General features: G+C 39.8%; 1 protein-coding gene across 2 annotated transcripts in view; it reads left to right on the forward strand.

The window, feature by feature from the left end:
• The window catches only part of SLCO5A1 (solute carrier organic anion transporter family member 5A1), a 126503-nt gene that overhangs the window by 44100 nt on the left and 62222 nt on the right, over positions 1–20181 (forward strand). For both annotated transcript variants that reach the window (XM_028112975.1, XM_028112983.1), the window contains exons 2-3: positions 8281–8413; positions 13891–14105. In XM_028112975.1, the coding sequence (XP_027968776.1) occupies positions 8281–8413; positions 13891–14105 (348 nt within the window). The remainder of the gene's footprint in view (positions 1–8280; positions 8414–13890; positions 14106–20181) is intronic.

The raw sequence follows: 20181 nt of genomic DNA on the forward strand, positions 1-20181 counted from the left end.
AGGCTGTGCAATGAAGGGTGGGTGGTTCCTAATGGAAAATGGAATTGCTTTTGCCAAGAGAAGGGGGCATAGAAACTGAACATAGAAACCAAACAGATAGAAAGAAAAGATGTCCACCCAGTTGAATTCTGCCCATAAATGAAGAGAATGAATGAGAAGGGGAGTTTTTAATTCTCCCAAGAGCTAGGAACAGCAGGAATGAGGTGGAAGGAGAAGCCATTGGCAGTAACATGGTAGCTGGGACTTCTGACTACATTCCAGTGACTGATACAGAAGGAGAGAGGGAGGAAAGGAGAGTGGAGGGAGACAGTCAAGTGCTCAGGTGAGCCCAAGGACCAGAGCTCTGACTTCCCACTCTCTTCGATGTCAGGGCCTGCCCTTATTCGCACAGTGGAAGTGACTTATTCCTCTACTGCCATGTAAAAAACAACAGCAAAAAGCATTTCTAAATGCCACTGAATGGTAGGGGAAGCGGGTGCAATGCTGCCATCCATCCTCACTGTCCTCAGAGAAGAGCAGCTGGGCCGCCTGCACAAGGCTGGGTACCTAGAGCCCTGCATGGGACTAGGACAGAGTCAGTGGTGGTCGCTCTTCTCTGAGGCAGTTGCACCTCCAGGTCAAGATCACTTGCAATTCCCTGAACAGGCCATGCACTTCCGCACTTGCATACTTTTACCCACATGGGGCCTTCAGCCTCTAATGTCCTTTATTCCCCATTTTTGCAGGCTTATGTCAAAAGTCATCTTTTCCAGGAAGGTTTCTCTGTCCTCCCTCCTCAGCTAGTTACTATGACTCATTCCTCTCCCATGGTCCATGGCATACTGCTGGTGCTTGTTGCACTTATTCATGGAGTCTTGAATCATAGTTGGTTTTACCTTTCCTTTTCTGGAGGACTGTGCATCCATCTTATGGATCTTTGCAATGCCCCCTCCTTGTCCTAGGACCTGACATCACAGAGCACCCAGGACGAGTGAGTGACCTCTGATCTGGCAATGTGGAGCCCTACTCATCATTTGGTGTTGAGGCTAGGAAGGAGGTGACTCTAGTGATCTGTGATACCAAGATCTTTGCTGATTTTGATTTGGCCCCTGGTTTCCCAAGTCCAGCAAGCCTCGTGGCTTGTTGGTCACTATTAGGATTTCTGGAATCATTTCTTGTGATTCAGGAGCAGGTTAAGTTACTCAACATGGACTCGGTGGAGTTCCGAGAGCTGCTCCCCTGGTTGCTGCTGACCACACAAAACAGCCCTTTTTGAGATGGTACCAATGCAATCAAGTTGGGCTTTTGTGATAAGGAAGGAGGAGTGTCTTTTAACTCTGCCAGAAATGGAGGTGTCAGCTTCAAGAAGGGATGGAACGTGCAGGCGAGCTCTGCAGGGTGCTGTTATGCCTCCTCTCTCGAGTAGCCATTGGGAAGGTCAACCCACAAGGACCCCCCCAGGCCAGGCTGCAGCTGAACGAGGAAGAGCTCTCTGGCATGTTTATTTCACTCTGTGGGCCTGGCTTGTTTTAGAGTCAGTGCTTATATATCAGAGACCTGGGGTTTAGAACTCACATTTTGTCATGATTGGCTCATGTGAGACAGTAGTCATGGCGTCCGGCTAATCAGATATGCCATGTGCAAAGTGAGCCGTGAGCCCAGGGGAGAATTAACCCTCAGTTTCTCAAACTACCATCCTTAACTGGCTGGAAAAGCCATGCAGGGCAGCTGAGCAGGACTACAGAGACGGTGGAAGAGATGGGCCCAGATGAGCTGGGAGGTCAGGCACAGCTTCTAGTGAGCTATTACCAAAACTGATCACAAAACAAGCAAAATATAAGAGAAGACTAAGATAAACAAAGACTGTTAAGAGAAGGATACAAAAGGAAAGAGAAAGCCCCGAACATGAAAAATAACGTAAAATTCAGGAATATAACAAAGATTCAAAGTTTAAAATAAAAAGAGTTTATAAAAATAAAATATTAGCCTAGGGGTGCCTAGGTGGCTCAGTTGAGTAAGTGTCTGCCTTTGGCTCAGGTCATGATCCTGGGGTCCTGGGATGGCGCCCTGAGTGGGGCTCCCTGCTCAGTGGAGAGTCTGCTTCTCCCTCTTCCCCTGCCCCTCCCCCTGCTTGTGCATGCACATGTGCGTGCATGCTCTCTCCTCTCTCTCTCTCAAATAGATAAATAAATAAATAAAATCTTCAAAAAAATTAACCTAATATAATTAGGGCTAAAAATGTAAGCAAACTTCCTTAAGGTATGAGAATAGAAGGTAGCAAATAATTTGAAAGAAAAACTTGATAGTTAATTTTAGATCGAAATTCTTACGAAAAGTGTTTTTGAAAAGATAAAATGCATTACAAAGTAAAGTAAGAGAGCAGCAGCTAAAACAGTTTATGATGTAAAAGTAAAAAGAGGTATTAGATTAGAATAAAAGTTAAATCTACAGGAGGAGAAAAGTTAAAAATGTGAAGGGAAATGGGATTAAAAATAGAAGTTAATGTACTTTAATGTAAAGAAGCATAAATTATCACAAAGTCGGGTGAAAAATAATTTAAGAAGAAAATTGAAATGGAAGGTCTAAAGGTAAAACAACTTGGGGGAAGGTAAGTGCAGGATTCACATGCTAGAAGCAGGTGAAGAATAGTTACTAAGTTGTTGGTGGGTCAGCCTTCCTCAAAGGTTGTTTCTTTGTCAAACCAGTCGTGATGTCCGCCCCCTCTCCCACTGAAGGGGCCTTTTAGACCCCTTCATTTATTTATTTTTTATTTTTTAAAGATTTCATTTATTTATTTGAGAGAGCATGCATACGGGGGGAGGGACAGAGGGAAAGAAGCAGACCCCCCACTGAGCAGGGAGCCCAATGAGGGCTCCATCCCAGGACCCTGGGATTATGACCTGAGCCAAAGGCAGACACTTACCTGACTGAGCCACCCAGGTGCCCCTCAGCCCCCTTCATTCAATAGTGGCTTCTTAGCTCTACAAAAGCTCACCCAGCTGAGGTTGGTTTGGGGTGGGCGGTTGTAATCCTCAGGTTGGGGTCTAGTTCCGTGCATCATATGTAATAACAAAGGGTTGATATAATCTTCAGAAGAATAGCCCCAATCAGATATTGGTGATAGGATAGCTGGTACCAGTAAGGTATTATTAAAGGAAGTAGGTCATAGCCACATGGTGACACACCATTTAGCCATAACAAATGTTCCAGAAGTATTTATTGACATAAGAAATGTTTGAGGTATTATGGGAAAACATATTACAGAACAATAACTACTGTATAATTCCAGCTACTTAAAAAACTTATGCAGTATATGAATAGTAAAAAGTATTTATTACTATTGTTACCATCATTATCTGGATGGTAGGGATTGTTGGTGATTTTTTTTTTAAGTTTTTGTGCTCTTGAGAGTTATCTCTACAAGGAATTCATATTATATTTTGTAATCCTTAGGAAAAAACCTAAAGGTTAAAAAAAAGAATAATAGCCACAGGCACATTCTCAGCTTCGGGAAGATAGTCCATACTGACCTTTGTGTGAGGAAAGAAAGGCCTGGGTATTCTCTTTTCCCACTCCCATCTGCCCAGGCCATTATCAAAACTAACTCCTGGATCAAAAATAGTGACTCCAGAAAAGATAATTCATTAAGGTAATATAAAGATAAGTATGCCTTCTGTTAAATAATGCATGTATTTGGCCTATACAAAATTAATATTTAATAATACTTGTTAGAGAATGAATAGGTGATCATTCAACATATAAAAATGCAAGTTAATATTTCTTCATGTTTGTTATATGCTAAGCACTTTATACGCATAATGGAAGCAGGGATTCGAACCCAGGAGTTTGTAGTCTGGGATTTAACCACTGCATAGTACTGGATATGATATGGCTCCTGCTATCCAGGATAAAGAGCTACTTCAAAAGATAAGATATAAACATTTGAAGAAGAAGTACAAGTGAAGAGCAAGGCATACTCAATTTCAAATGAATGGAATGGTCTAGGGTTCTCTGAAAGGGGTATGAAGCTGCATTGTGTACAATCCAGGGGAGATGTAGTACGGTCCTTTGGGGTGCAAGAGGAAAATTCTCCAGGTGAGTCTGATGTTCTAAAAGACAGCAGCAGTGGCTAAATAAAGGGCATGATTCGAATCCCAAATATAAATACAGACACAATCTCTAAAGTTCTTTGTTTTTGGATGCTGTTAACTGGGTTTAACTGTGACATGTATATGTGGTATGACTGGAATTAGACCACTCTTGAAACTTGGAACTTCTAGTTCTATTTCTATTGCTAGTTCATTGGATAGTCTGGACTTCCCCGTATAAGCTCCTCATCATGACAGAAAACCAATGCCAGTGTACTCCGTTCTGATGGCAACGGACAAAAAACATGAAACTGTCCACTCGATAGTGATTAGCTAATATCTCAAGAGCTGATATACCCTGAAGACGACTTTTATCACTGATATCTGTGGTTAGTAACAGCGGCACGTTCACGGACTGACTGGGAGTGCTGAAGGTAATGGATAATGGGAGCGAAGTGGGTCGAGTGCCTTCTACACTACTTCGTCGGTGAACACCACTGGCAAGATCCCTGCCCTCCTGGAGCTCATGTTCTCGTTGAGGAGGACAGGCGATACACAAGATGAACAAAGGAAATATAGAGTATGTTGAGTGCCAACATATGCTGAGGAGAAAAAAAGAAAGCAGAGAAAGAGAGGGAAGAATTGGGGAAAAAGTTTTAAATTTTTAGATAGGATGGCCAAGTAGGGCCTCAGTGAGAAGGGGCTGTTTGATTAACTACCTGGAGGAAGTAAGGGAGTGCACCATGAGGCAACCCGGGGGGGGGAGAAGCATTACACAACCACACCCAGACCCAGACAGAGCAAGTGCTAACACCATCAGGTGGGAATGTGCCTGGCAGGGTGCAGAAGAGGGAGAAGGTCAGTTTGACGGGAGCTGGGTGAACAAGGAGAAGGTTGGGAGACAGAGCCGAGAGATCCTAGGGGGTGGGGCCGGTGTGGGGGCAGGTCCTTGTAGCCACATAAAAGGATTTGGGCTTTTATTCTGAGGGAGGTGGGAAGCCACTGGAAGGTGTGAGCCGAGAAGTGACATGACGTGGCTCACGTTTCTAGAGATTGTTAGGGATGCCGTGTTGAAAATGCATTGTAGGGAAGGAAGGGCAGAAGCAGGGATATCGGTTGGAAGGCCTGGAGGAATTTTCCAGTTGATTGACCTTGGTGGCTTGGGCCAAGGTAGAGGCATGGAGAAGGAGGGGCATATTAGTTATGATCTGATGGTAGAACCAGCAGGGTTTACTGACATGTTAGGTGTGAGCTCTGAGAATGAGGCTGGTGGGAAATACACACTATTTATACAGAAAAGGACACTGTGGGTAAATGTTTAAATCCTTTTACTGATAGGGATGCATGATGAAAAGGTGTGGAGGCCACTGGAATAGATAATATGTCGTCTACAGGGATTCTGAGGAGACAGAGACCCCTCAGGGGAGGACGGGCAGTGCTGGACTTTGTTGGGCCTTGAAGAAGGGGCAGGATTTACACAGATAGGAAGGCCTGGGGGCACTGTGGGTCTTCAAGGGAAGGGAGGTGGCTCAGCCCAGGCCTGTTTTGAGAGTCAGTCTGTGTGGACCCCTGAGTGCAGGCGGTAGGTTTTAAGATTAAAATGGAAAAAAACCAAAATGGTGGCAGGAGGCCAACTTGTCCCAGCCTTGAACTCCAGATAGAGTAGTTTAGACTTTCTTTAGGCAGTGTGTGTGTGTGTGTGTGTGTGTGTGTGTGTGTGTGTGTGTGTGTGAGACTGGGAGTTTTGGACTGGGAGAGTGAGTGATATGAATTTGCATCAATAGTTTGCCCCTCTATTAAGCTCTGAATGAGTGCCATTGGTTAATCAATTAATCAATGCTAGCTCAGTGGCCAGAATGATTTATTTACTAAATAGGACCATGTCCACGAGTTATTCTCTATCTCTATCTCTACTGTTATATACTTACTGATTTGTAGATACAGCATGTGTAGTATAGTTATGACACGTTACATAGTATAAATATAGTACAATTGTATAAACGTACGTACCTATTTATGAGAATGATTCAGTTGGCCTCAGTGTTTGCTATATATTAGAAATATTTTTCTTCTGATTGCATAGCTGCATTTTAAAAAGCTCTCTCTGTATTTTATAAAGTAGTTAAGGTTTTTGGGTGAATGTGACTTAATTGGTTTTCCATTCACTGTGTAATTGCGAGGTCTTGCCAGCACCCATGCTGCACGCTGTGCTGCTGGGCCTTCCGAGATGCTGCCCTCAAGTACCCCAGGCATAAACAGTATGGCGGAAATACCCTTTTCCCTGTCTGTGTTTGTAAGACAGTCTCTTTCATGCCAGAACTATTTTGGGAAGATGATTCATGTCACATTTTGGCCTCATTACAGTTTTAAGTTGTAAATGGTGCTGGTTTGCCTGGAGGTGTAAACATAAATTTTATCTCCATATGCATATGGGAAAACCTGGAACTGAAAAAGCACTTTCTCTTCTTGAGTTCTGTTTCAGGCTACAAACAGAGAGGTTAACGAGATAGTTATCAAAATTCTGATTTTATTTTATTAAGAGCATGCTTCCGAAAGAACGCCAGAAAGCGTGCTTCCAAAAGAATAAGAACAATTACTTGTGGCTATGCTTCCTCCCATTCTCCATTTCCAAACAGATGGAGAAGTCGAAGCAGCTAATGTCTTATTGTTTCAAGCAGATGATTCTGTAAAATAAATCGTGTGCTTTCTCTTTTGAAATAGTATGAAAAGTGAGAGCAAGTGTTAAATTACTGTCTGTAGTTATAAGTAACAGGAAGTACAAGTTTATGCAAAGTTTATTTAGGTGCAGAAGATAAAGTAAGGTGAAGTTATTCCGATTATTCAATTTGCTTTTTGGTAAATATAGTACTATTTAAAGGGTATGGCAAACCAGTTATTTATTCAGTGGTTTAAGTGCATGATGGCAGCAGAAATGAGAAATATGTTATACCTGAGTTTATCATGCCTTGAACACAGGAGCATCTTAACAGTGTTTATAGATTTTTCTCCAAATAACAGGAAAAAAAAAAGTGGATTTGGAGTGTTAGCCCACTCCAGATTTTTCTATGACTTTCAAGGAATTTCATATCCTACCTCAAAATTTAAGATTTGACAAATTATTTTTTTATTTGAAATCACAGCAGTGAAAATAGTATAAAGGAATGACAATGAATTTATTGTTATTTTTTGCTATAAGCCCATTTTGATGGACAATTTTTTTTTTTTTTGATAGAATGACACACTTTCTGATCTATTGATACAACCCCTTCCCCTCCCGCTTTGGTCATGTGCTTAAAAAAATTATTTTCTAATTCAGCTGTGGGTTGGTGCTATCTGTTTGATCTTTTCACTGATGCCATTTAAGGAGATTTATTAATCTTTAAGTAAGATTCCTCAATTAGCAATAAACCAAATGCATTGTGAGCTCTTCTTTGACTCTAAAGTGTGGTGATTTGAAAAATATTCATGATTTGAGGTGCTTAAGCATCTTTGCCAACTCAATTAAATCCAGCTTCATGGTAGAATGTGGCCTTGAGTTTCCTCATTCTGTTGGAATCTTCCAGTTGTGACAAGTGACATCCACTTTTTTCTTTTTCTTCTTATCTTGAGATGACCTTTTATTTATTTATTTTTTTAATCTTTGAAACGACCTTTTATCTTCTCTGGGTTATCCAGTGACTGCTCATTAACTAGCACTTTCAGAAATTTAAATTAGTGGGTCTGGGGTGGGGCCTGAGCACTTCTATTAAAAAACAAAACAGAAGTTGGGGCGCCTGGGTGGCTCAGTCGTTAAGCGTCTGCCTTCGGCTCAGGTCATGCTCCCAGGGTCCTGGGATTGAGCCCCGCATCAGTCTCCCTGCTCCGCGGGAAGCCTGCTTCTCCCTCTCCCACTCCCCCTGCTTGTGTTGCCTCTCTGGCTGTGTCTCTCTCTGTCAAATAAATAAATAAAATCTTTAAAACAACAACAACAACAACTGAAAAGCTGTCCAGACATGATTCTAATGTTCTAAAAGGACAATAGGCAGCAGCTGAATAAAGGGCATGATTTGAAACCCAAATATAAGTATAGACACATCTCTAAAGTTCTTTGGTTTTGGATGCTGTTCCCTGGGTTTAACTGTGACATACATACATGGTATGACTGAAATTAGACCATACTTGAAACTTAAGGACCATGTTTCTGTATTTCACGTTTCCCCTTGTGTCTTCTCAGCCATCATGTATGTCATGGGAGCACTTGGTCCTGCAGTGGGATATTTATTAGGTGGACTTCTTATTGGTTTTTATGTCGATCCCAGAAATCCTGTTAACCTTGACCAGAATGACCCTCGTTTCATTGGAAACTGGTAAGAATTGTTTACTACATTTTTCATTTCATTTGTTATTAATGATAGTTCAAGTCATAGTACCCTTGTAGTTAAAATAAAAATTTCCCCATGGGAATATGAAAAACAGCTAAAAGTTGCCTAGAAGGGAGTAGAAGGCAGAATAGTAATCCCCCAGAGATATCCATGTCCTAATCTCCAGAACCTATGGATGTGTTGGTTTACATGGCAAAGGAGACTGCCGATGTGATTAAGTTAAGGATCTTGAGATAGGAAGGTTTTCCTGAGGTCGGACAGGAATGGGCCCTGTATAATCACAAGGGTCCCTATTAGGGAAAGAGGGAGGCTGGATGGTTGGAGTAAGAAAGAGATATGGTGATTGAAGCAGAGGTTGAAGTGACGTACTTTGGGGATGGAGGGAAGGTATCATGAACCAAGGAACACACTTGGGACTCTAGAATCTAGGAAACCCAAGAAAATAGGTTCTTCTCTAGAGCCTCCGGGAGGAGTGCAGCCTTGCCAACCCACTTGAGACTTCTGACCTCCAGAGCTATAAGATAACACATTGGTGTTGTTTTAAGCCACTAAGTGTGGGGTAGTTTGTTATAGCAGCAATGGGGGACTAATGCTGAGGGCTTGGGAGCATTGGCTTAATCCACCTTCTTTAGGGTTGAGGAACTTTTAGCTATAAATAGCAGAGTGGGAGAGGAGAGAGTGGCTGTGTTGGGGCTTTCCTGTGTTCTCGAGTCCTAGCTTTCATTATCTTTTCTGGGCCTTTTAGAAAATATTTTCTTCCCACTTCCTTATTAGATTAGCATTTCTGCTTTGTCAACCCTCTCTGACTGCCCAAAACTCCAGCCCCTGCCCCCCTTTTTTCCATTGTCACACTTTTAGTGAATCTTTTCCCTTGGTAATTGTTTTTCCAACAGGTGCTGGAGATCTAGCTATTCTCTCACTTGCTAGCTCTTAATTGTCTTGCTAAATAAGTGATTTTTCGGACTTAGAATGAGAACTCCAACTTTGGATGTTAGGTTATTTATCCGTATAGCCAGGGCTGTGTTTCAGTTCTTCATAATCCTCAACTTGAACATGAGTTATTTCTAATGATAGCAAGCACTAACTGAAAAGTATTGGCTTCCTGAATTCATTTAACATGGATTAGTAATAGGTATACATTGATAAGACATGTTCATTTTATAACAAAGAGAATAGTTCAGTATTAGAAATTAGTTTCCACTAATTACTTTAAAAAGAGTTTCTAAGAGTTTCTTAGATAACTTGTGTTATCTCTGCATTTCATTATAAGATAATCTCATAACTCTGAAGTACATGGGAATAATGCTTAACGCTGTCTATTTTCAAAGCAGTTAAGAAATATTAATTAAGTTACATAACACTTCTTATTTTCATAAGTAATGCTCTTTGAAGATGGATGTGCTAAGATTTAGATGAACCTGGGCTCATAGAATTTTCAGATCGTACAAAAGGAAGTTCCCTTGTTAGCATTAGGGGAATAACACAGGAATTTTAAGTTCTTGACCACTAGTGAAATTTTTGGCCTCAACCACTGTTTTCTTTGCAGTTCTGAAGTAAATCAGAGTAAGGATTTTTTTATTCTCAGAAAAGGAGATTAGACAAGACCATAGAAAAGACAGTATGTATATGAACATTCAATGTACATTCTGTGTTCTATATAGGTGTCCATGAAAAGAGCATGGCAATAAGGGAACATCTAGAGGGAGGGAGAAAGGGGAGGAGGGCCAACTTGGGGGCAGGGAGAAGGAAGGAGACAGGAGCTTTCGGCTTACAAGTACTTTATGCTGACTTTTAAAAGTTTTCTAGACATTGATCTAATTGGTAGCAAAGTAGAGTAATTAAGAGTACAGACCCCAAAGCCATACTGTCCAGGGTTTAAATCTCTGTCTGCCACCTAATAGCTGTGTGACCCTGGGGGAATTTACTTAACTTCTCTGTGCCTCAGTTGTTGGTTTTAAAAGAATCTATAAAATGGAAGTAATTACAGTATCTACTTCATAGGTTGTTAGGAGGAATAAATGAGTCTATATATGTGGGGCTTTAAATAGTTCTTGCTATCTAGGATATGTTAGCTATTATTAAGTCCTTTGAATTTAATCTATGTTCAGGAACTTTTATCTGTTTTAATGGTCCAATATTAAAAATTGAATTTTATTTATTGAGTAGCTCTGTTTGTAACAGACTTCTACCTTGACCAAAGACAGTTATTTGATACAATGCTATTTAATCCAATGCCTAGCAGTAATGATGGATTTTTCAATAAACATGTGCTGAAAGATTGAAGAAAGGAATGAAGGAATGAATAATGCTAATGTTTATTGGGTGCTTACTGTGTGTCAAGCATTCTACTAAGAGCTTCACAAACATTTTTGTTTGAACTTCATATGTTTAAGCATACATATATAACAACTGTATGTACTCACTAATATTATGCCCATTTTACAGATGAGGAAATTAATGCCCTGTGATTTGAATAACTTGCCCAAAGCCTCAGAGGCAGTGAGAGCTGGGATAAAAAACTGAGTACAGGGCAAAGCTCTTAGTCAATACACTTAACTGGCCCTACTTTATGAATAATCTCTGAGGGGTGGTTTATAAAAGGGATTTAGGGACCCTGGTTTTTCAATTTTAGTTCTTACTGATGGGTCTTTTCCTAACATATAACTCACACTTTTTTTTTTTAAAGAATTTATTTATTCGTTTGACAGAGAGCAAGAGACCTCACAAGAGTGGGGGTGGGGGCAGGGCAGAGGGAGAAGCAGACTCCCTGCTGACTGGGGAGCCCAACGCAGAACTTGATCCCAGGACCCGGGGACCATGACCTGAGCTGAAGGCAGATGCTTAACCAACTGAGCCACCCAGGCACCCCTAATATGCACTTTTCTGTCTTCATCAGCTTCTCGCGGGGTCTTTTTTGGCCTCATCATTATATCATGCATTTTGTCAATGCTACTGAAGACCATTGGAGAATTGGGCCAGTTTGCTCAGCTTTGAAAAACCCCCAAACTTTTATACTATTTTTATATTATTTTTGTTTATTTGCTATAATTCTTCCCCTCCTTCTGTTATTTGCTCTTACTCTGGACTACTATAAGTGTATCTTTAATGTTTGCATATAATTTTAAGTCGATGGCTCTGAGTGGAGGTGTGGGGAGGGCCTGAGTACAGATCTACAGAAAAACAAAAACAAGACTAGCTACCATGAAGTGATTGTTGATTTGGGGGCAGGCATTTTTTCAGGTCCATTATATACATTGTCTTATTAATTTTGATGACTCCAAAAAGCAGTTAGCATTATTCCCCTTTCAGATGAGAAAGTTGGTTTGGGAAAGTGAAATAATTTCCCCAGGATCTTAGAGCCAGTAGGTCATAAAGACAAGACAAAAAAAAAACCACATTTGTCTGAAGCCACAGCTCAAGAACTGTCCCTTATATTGCGCTGTTTGTCCTGTTCTGCTTTTGGAACTGAAGGAGTCCAAGGGGCTTGAATGCAGAATTGTAGAAAGAGATTCAAAGGTGGCAGATAAGCAGGGGCAGTTTATTAGTAAAGGCCTCATAAGCAGCCAGGTACTACAGGGGCCAGATACAATCATAGCTATGTTCTCTGGAGACATTTAAAGAATTTTTTTTTTTTTTTAAATCTATCTCATTCAGTTTATTTATTCAGGAAATTTTTTGAGTATGTCAGTCACTGGGTTCTTGGTTATACTGAATAATTGAAATTGCTAGAAGTCTGCCCTGAGCAATCTTCTCAAAATAAAGCCTTTTTTCCCCAATTGTTTAAAAATCTTTATTTGATATAACTCTAAGTATCTTTGAAGATAGCACACTGGATTATTAATAACTGGTTCATGGAATTATTCTGTCAGTGAAACTGTGACTTTTAACAGCTGATAACAGTACTTTAGTAGAAGCACTATCTTTTTAAAAATGAATTTTCACTTTGCAATTGATCTGTATTCCTAATGGGTTGAATTCAACATTGATGCTTAGAATGCTGCTTGCGTTCAGGTTACAACTGATGGGAATGTGCTGAGACAGAGGACAGAGTCTGAGCATCAAGAATTTGCAAGCTTGAAGGACAGAGATTAGAGCTGAGGAGTCCTAGTAAGAAAGTGGCAACCCTGTTCTGTAGGATCAGGGGCCTCTACTTGCTAAGAAAGGATTGAAAGGGGACTGATGAGAGATTGCCCTTGAGGAATTATGCAGACAAGAAGCCCAAGGCCTTAACACATGGCTCTAATGCCAGACTAGAATTTGAGTACTACGTTCTATATTTGCTTCTTAGTCTCTGCAGCTTGGCAACCTCAGATGAGTTCAAAGACATAGCTCACGGTCTACTTCTCCTAGAAGCTTTCTGACACACATTTCCTTTATCTGAGCTTTTATAGCATTCGTAGTCTGTACCACATGATCTGACACTTAATTGTATACATGCTTGCATTTCTTGGAGATTGTTTCTTATATTTTTAGCTCCCTTACCAGTAGATTGTAAGTTCTTGAAGGCAACAATCAAATATAAATGTCTTTGGTGGCACTCACGGTTAAGTGTTGTAAGGGCTAGCTAAGAGGGTCAATATATTCTTTTTTTTAAAGATTTTATTTATTTATTTGACGGAGAGAGACACAGTGAGAGAGGGAACACAAGCAGGGGGAGCGGGAGAGGGAGAAGCAAGCTCCCCGCCAAGCAAGGAGCCCAACGTGGGGCTCCATCCCAGGACCCTGGGATCATGACCTGAGCCGAAGGCAGACGCTTAACAACTGAGCCACCCAGGCACCCCAAGGGTCAATATATTCTTAAGTGCTTGCAGAAAAAATATTTGAATGCCATTAGCAATTTATTTTATTTTTTTTTAAAGATTTTATTTATTTATTCATGAGAGACAGAGAGAGAGAGAGAGGCAGAGGGAGAAGCAGGCTCCCAAGGAGCAGGGAGCCCGATGCGGGACTCGATCCCAGGACCCTGGGATCACGACCTGAGCCGAAGGCAGACGCCCAACCATCTGAGCCACCCAGGCGCCCGCCATTAGCAATTTAAAATACATTCCACATGAGATATGAATGGTTTTCTTTTAAGAAAGATGTGTCTATTTTGGTCCATAAAACATGCTATAGAGTCTATATTATTTTTCTATTATATTTATGAGTTATTTATTTATTGATTTGTTATGAAATGCACATTATAGCAGAGCTAACAAATATTTCAATAAAATTCTAGTCCGGTTGCTAATTATAATATTCATTATAATACTAGTATAATTATCAGGCGGATTTCTCATTTATAACATAGGGAGGAGTCCTATGTTTTCTTAGTTTGTCCAACTTCCTACTGCTTTACAATTGTTTTGCTTTACAGAAGTTTTCCCTGGAGAATTTTATTACCATGAACTTCAACTTTGCTAATTTGTTCTCATTCATAATGCAAGAGCCATAAATGCTATTCACATTTCCCAATTTTTTAGGTGGAGTGGATTCCTCCTTTGTGCTGTTGCAATGTTTCTTGTGATATTCCCAATGTTTACTTTTCCAAAAAAGCTTCCTCCTCGACACAAAAAGAAAAATAAAAAATTTTCTGCTGATATTGTTAGTGATGATGATGTTATGAAGGAGAAGTCAAACAATAGTGAACAAGTGGACAAAAAAGTTTCTTCTTTGGGATTTGGAAAGAATGTCAAAGGTAAAGTATATCTTTTGAGTAAATACGTGCACGACATTTTATTTTATTTTGTTTTGTTTTTATTTTTTTTTTGCACACAGTTATTTTAGATCAGTGCTACTCAAAGTGTGGACCCAGGTCAGTTCTGCCCCAGCAACTGTTACTGGCCTGTGACAAGATAAGTACTGAAATTTTGAGTAAGCCTTGAGAAACTTTTAAAGAAATTTGACAGTAATTTTATGCCTATTGAATCTAATAATAATAATAATAAACTGGGCTTCCATTTTGTGCACTTAAAAAAACTCATTTTCTTATAATTCATTTTTAATATATTTTGCAGAAGTATCAGTACATGATAGACTGGAAATATTAATTTAAAAATGGTTCTTCATCACAGATTGTTTGAGAAGCACTGATTGAGATCCTAAAGATACAGATTTTAAATATGTCATTTACTGTAATGAGAGATGTCTGAGTTTTAAAATACTGCATTCTATGATGAATGGTTTGTTTCAAGGGCATGGTGGGTTTGGTAGTGTGGCCAGATCCTTACCTAAATATAAAACCTACCACTAGACAGCAATCTCATTCAACAGTGGCTCTGTCAGATGCTTGTAAGTGTTCATAGAGAAGACTAGCCAAGAAATGGGCCTCTAAATGTCCAGAAAGTTTCAGTGATGTGTACTTGTCTATTTTTTCATTTTTATTTGTCGTAAAAACAAGAACTTTATTAAAACTAGGTTAGGCATTCTCAAACCTAAACAATTTAATTTTAACCAGGCAATATTTGTTCAGTGTTCATTATATCTGTTGAGTGACACAATAAATCTGTCTAAATCCAAGAAACCTATAATGCCACACTCCCATTAATTTCAGCCTATTTCCTAAATTCCCTGAATTGATTTTTTTTTTGAAATTATGAAGCATAATATTTATCAAGTGCTTGCACCACTCAAGGTTGTTTTAGGTAAAATTTACCCAGGCACATTATCATCTCACTTTGACTATATAAACACTGAGGCCAAAGAGGAACCTTTCAGGCCTAGAAGGAAGTTACTAATATATTATGGAACTGTCCCTGCAGCCAAAGAAAAATAATGGTTAGATTGGACTATTTTTAAGACTGTATTTGTTTAGAGCAAGTGAAGTTACTTTTCTTTGAAATTGTTCCTTCCCGATTAAGTTTTAGATCTGTTTCCCCTACTCGCCCTCCCCTACCCATTGTTTTGTGACAATGTGTACTTTTGGAACTGCAAAAATTACTTCTGCTCTAATACCATCAAGGATTCCTTGGATGCTAGTGTGACCTGAGCTCCTACCACCTGGACCACCATTTTTCTTGGATGTCTTATGGATCATAAAGTCTATTACCAAAGGAGTAATTTTTTTTTTTTTACAACTCGATTAAGAGCAAGATTGATATTAAAGAATTTACAATACAGGAGTAGACTTATAGTTTTAATTTATGAAGAATATAAAGTAGACTCAAGGAGAGAAATACAGACCTAGGTAAGCTAAAATTGTATACTTTATAGCTTGAGGGTAAATGGCTTGAATGTGAAATATATGCCCTGTTGGATAGTTGAGAAAAGGAAGAGAAGGCTGATATCAAACACCAACCACAGATGTGACTATAGATGGGAATGGCGTTCCTTTGGAGGATAAAGTGTAGACAATGATGTTAATGCCCCGTCTACCTCTGGGACCTGACTGTCTTCAGGGTGGAGGCCTGCTGACCGCTGGTACCTGCCTGAAGGACTATAGGTCTTCCTTGCCTGAAGGTCTCCTTTTGCCCAAAGGTTTTCTTTCTGGGCTGGGAAGCCTCTTGGCTCCTGCTCGAGGCTGGCATCGAGTGCCAAGGAATTAACACTCTCCCACCCCCACACACAGCAGTCTTAACCACTGGCTGATGAACACCCCAGCTTCCCCATTTGATGGGTGAGACAGTTTGAGTTCTATTTCTACATCCCTTGTAGGCTGCTTTTGCTTCCTGTGCATCATGTTCGCACTCCCTGAACAGCGTTTTCTGAGCCTCCCAAATAAACTGCGTGGACTTGAATCTTTGACTCAGGACCTACTTCTGGAGGGAAGCACACTTAGGCATGTGGGTTCAAAAGCCATCATGGAATTTTAAGATTGTTTTTCCAAATTGAATCTATATACTGTTTTATTGTATATCATCTTGTACTGCTAGGGATTTCTCTTCTCCATCTTTTCTATGCTCAATATGATAGATTAGGATATTTTCTCTTAAAGGAAAGAATAAGAAGAGTCTTTTAGCAGTGATGGGTAGTTGGTCTATAAAGTGTTTCCTTTCTGATTTTCCTGTCAGTGTTTCTGATATATTCTCAGCTTTATCATCCTATGCCTTCATTGTGATGACTGATCTCACTTATGCCTCTAAATCTCCTGATTAGGAACAGAGCTGTTCATTTTTTACTTTCACTTGCACTGAATTCTGTAATGTATCTAGACTGGACTTTCAAGAGCCACTTTCTCCTGTTAGAAAAGAATCCTGTTTTAATGAGAGTATATAGTGCAAATGTTTCACTAAAAATGATTCAAATGATGTTGATGATATAGAAATAATATTCAGTTAGAATATTTAAAATAAATTCATATTTATCTTGCACTTACTGATTTCCTCCAGATTATGTAATACCTATCACCTATAGGAAATGACAGTCTAATATTTAATCTGGTTTTCAAGAGGACAAATTAAATCTCTGGGAGTCATTCAACTGTTGACATAATTTTTTATTATAAAATTGAGATTCATCATTAAGGCCTTGAAATGAAGAATGGTTGCTAAGGTTTCATTTTGAATTAAATCTGAGTTTGATTCTCAGATTCTTTTTTCCTCTTTTTTTCATATTTGAAATTTGGATACCAGTATTAGCTTCTTCAGAGAGGAGGTGGCAGGATATCTAAGTTAATAACTCATACTTCCTTAAAAAAATGATTTGGGCCATACAAATCCACTCTCTGCCTCCACATTTTAATGATAGACATTGGGAAAATCTGACTCAGTGTTTCTAGATTCTTATTATAAATTATGCAGGAATAAGACTGTTTTAAAACACCACAAAGGAGAGGTAGAATTTTTAGTGTGTCTGAATCACCTTTCCATAAAGAGATTAGCATTGATCGCATCAAATCTTACCAATAAAAATAAACACTTAAAATATTTAACTGGATCAATTTTCCTGAGGTTTGAGGTCCAGCATTTTAAAAGTCTTCCAAATTTAGCTGGATATCTTCCTAAATAGAAAACTTTTGGTGGCCATTAATCATAAGAAACATTTTATTTTTGTATCCACTTTTAATCTTTTAGCTGCTTAGCATTATTAGTTAGCATAAAATATAACAGATTTTTCTCTGTTAGACTTTTTTTTTTAAGATTTTATTTATTTATTTGACAGAGAGAGACACAGCGAGGGAGGGAACACAAGCAGGGGGAGTGGGAGAGGGAGAAGCAGGCTTCCCGCGGAGCAGGGAGCCCAATGCGGGGCTCGATCCCAGGACCCTGGGATCATGACCTGAGCTGAAGGCAGACGCTTAACGACTGAGCCACCCAGGTGCCCCTCTGTTAGACTTTTGTCTGTGTTAGACTGCAATATGTATATAATCCTAACTGAATAAAATAGTTAACTCTGAGATGAGCAGGGAGCCCGATGCAGGGCTCGACCCCAGGACCCCGGGATCGTAACTTGAGCCGAAGGCAGACGCTTAACCAACTGAGCCACCCAGGTGCCCCTCTCCAAAGCATCGTATCTCCTGCCTTCCTCTGTTTTTCTCCTTAGTATATCACTATCTAACATACCATATATTTTACTTATCTTATTGTTGTCTCCACAGTGAGAAAGTAAGCCCCATGAAGGCAAGGATATTTTATGCACCATATTCCCTGATGAATTTATACCACCTTATAGATAATCAATATTTGATGAATGAATTATTGAAGAAGGAGGGGTTGTGTCTATAGGATGTGGCAACTGATATGGGGATAATGGGGAGGGTAGGTATCAAAGGTGGTTTCAGGATTTCAACCTCAGATAATGGGGAAAGGAACTAGTTGAGTGGGACAGAAGGAATAAATTCCAAATTTGAGTTGCCCAAGAACATCCAGAACTATTGCATGTGGCTTTTTGCTAAGTGTTTTAAAACTGGTATAGTATGGAATATGTTGTGGTCAATCCTTGACTCAGCAAAGAGGGATCACCAAAGCCAGGTGCCTAGTCTATGGTGTCTTAGCTCTCTTGATATTGTCTTTGCTCCCTTGCTGAATTACAGTTTGGTTTTATGTTTGCAGCTTTTATTGAGCTGTTGCTTGAATTCCCCATATTTGCCGTAGGAACATGCTCACTGCCCTTTATATAAAATCCTATTTTTTGAGAACAGTGGTTCTCAAACTTTGGCCACCTAGGAAGCACCCCAAGGGCTTCTTAAAACTCAGAGCGCTGGGCCCTGGCCCACAGTATTCAAGTCAGGAGGCCTGGGGTGTGGCCTGAGTATTTGCATTTTTATTTTTAATTTTATTTATCTATTTATTTAATTTTAGTGAGGGAGGGGGGAGGGGCAGAGGGCAAGAGAGAATCCTAAGCAGGCTCCAGGCCCGGGGCGGGGCCCGAAGCGGGACTCAATCTCACTACCCTGGGATCATGACCTGAACCGAAATCAAGAGTTGGATACTTAACTGACTGAGCCACCCAGGTGCCCTTTTTAAATTGAAATTTTAATTAATTAATTTTATTTATTAAAAAATTTTTTTTTGTATTTGCATTTTTAAAAACTACTCAGGTGATACTGATGCTGGCAATTCAGGGACCACATTATGAGAACCACTGCTCTAGAACATAGAGAGGAAAAGCAATTTGATTGTTTCTGCTAATGATGATTATATAACTTTTTGCTTTGGTGGCCAGGAAACTGAGTCAAATTTGAAGCCCAGCAAGGATTCTTACAGTCATACTTCATTCTTTGTTTCTGGTTTGATGTCGTGCTGTGTTTACATCTTTTCTGGCTCTGGTTCTTCATTTCATTCTTCTATTACATTTATTTTGTTGTATGTATGATATCTTGTGGGAAGCTGAACCTTTAGATTTGGACCTGCAGCTTAGGAGGTAAATGCTAACATGCCTAGCAAAGAATTCCTGAAAAAGAAAGCACTTTCTTTATATTCCGTGCAAACTGTGGGGTTACTCATCAACTCATCAGCATAGTATCTACTTAGAAAGCTATGTAGGAAAATACTCATTGGTGCTAGATTTAAACAAGCAGAATAGTACTTGGCCAGCGACCACGAATGATGTACTTTGGGCTTTGACAACTGCTGTTTCTGTCCCCTGCCTGTAGGTAAGTGGCTGAGGAGCTTCATGTGCTGGCCCAGAGGTGACTGATGTGCAAGATCACCTAGTTCCTTCTGCTCTTTTATTGGCAAGCAGGGAATGCCATTTGCCAGTGTGTTCTGGAGGGGAGAGAAAAATTGCAACACTTTTATGGAGACTTGTGAGCAGGGAACACAGGGGTGGTCATTAGTTTCTAAGAGAATGAACAGATAATGGGGACACTTGGGCTGTTTGTTGGCCATGTTACATATGAGCACAACGTTGGTTTTGCTTTTACAGAAAGTTGTGACTAAAAATTATTTGATGCTCCTGGATAACAGGGGTCAAAAAATTGCATTTACTTTGTGCCCATGAAATATACAGGATGGTGCAAGACTTCCAGGCCATACAGGAAGTTATTGGAATTTTCACTGCATGGGGATGGTATGTTTCCATCAGTTTTTTGATGTACCAGAAGGCTTTAAAGTATACAAATAAGAACAAAAATATTAGGGGTGGAAGGACATATTAAATACTTTTAGAAAGTAGTTGCAAAAGAAGGGAATCAAGGAATTTTGTGGAAAGGTGGTAAGAGAAGTGGCTCTATAATTTTTACCCACAGATTTTAGTTTATGGAGGTGACTGAATCATGACATGCAGAGGTCAATGCCATTGAAAGAAGGATTTATTACTTGCATTTCCCAAGAGAAGAGGGCACATTGGGCTGCAAGGGAAGCACCAGGCTTTGGTCAGGAAACAGAAGACGAGTG

The sequence above is a fragment of the Eumetopias jubatus genome, unplaced genomic scaffold (genome assembly GCF_037043125.1).
Source record: "Eumetopias jubatus isolate StellerSeaLion01/CBP00866 unplaced genomic scaffold, mEumJub1_p1.0 scaffold_4, whole genome shotgun sequence".
NCBI lineage: Eukaryota > Metazoa > Chordata > Mammalia > Carnivora > Otariidae > Eumetopias > Eumetopias jubatus.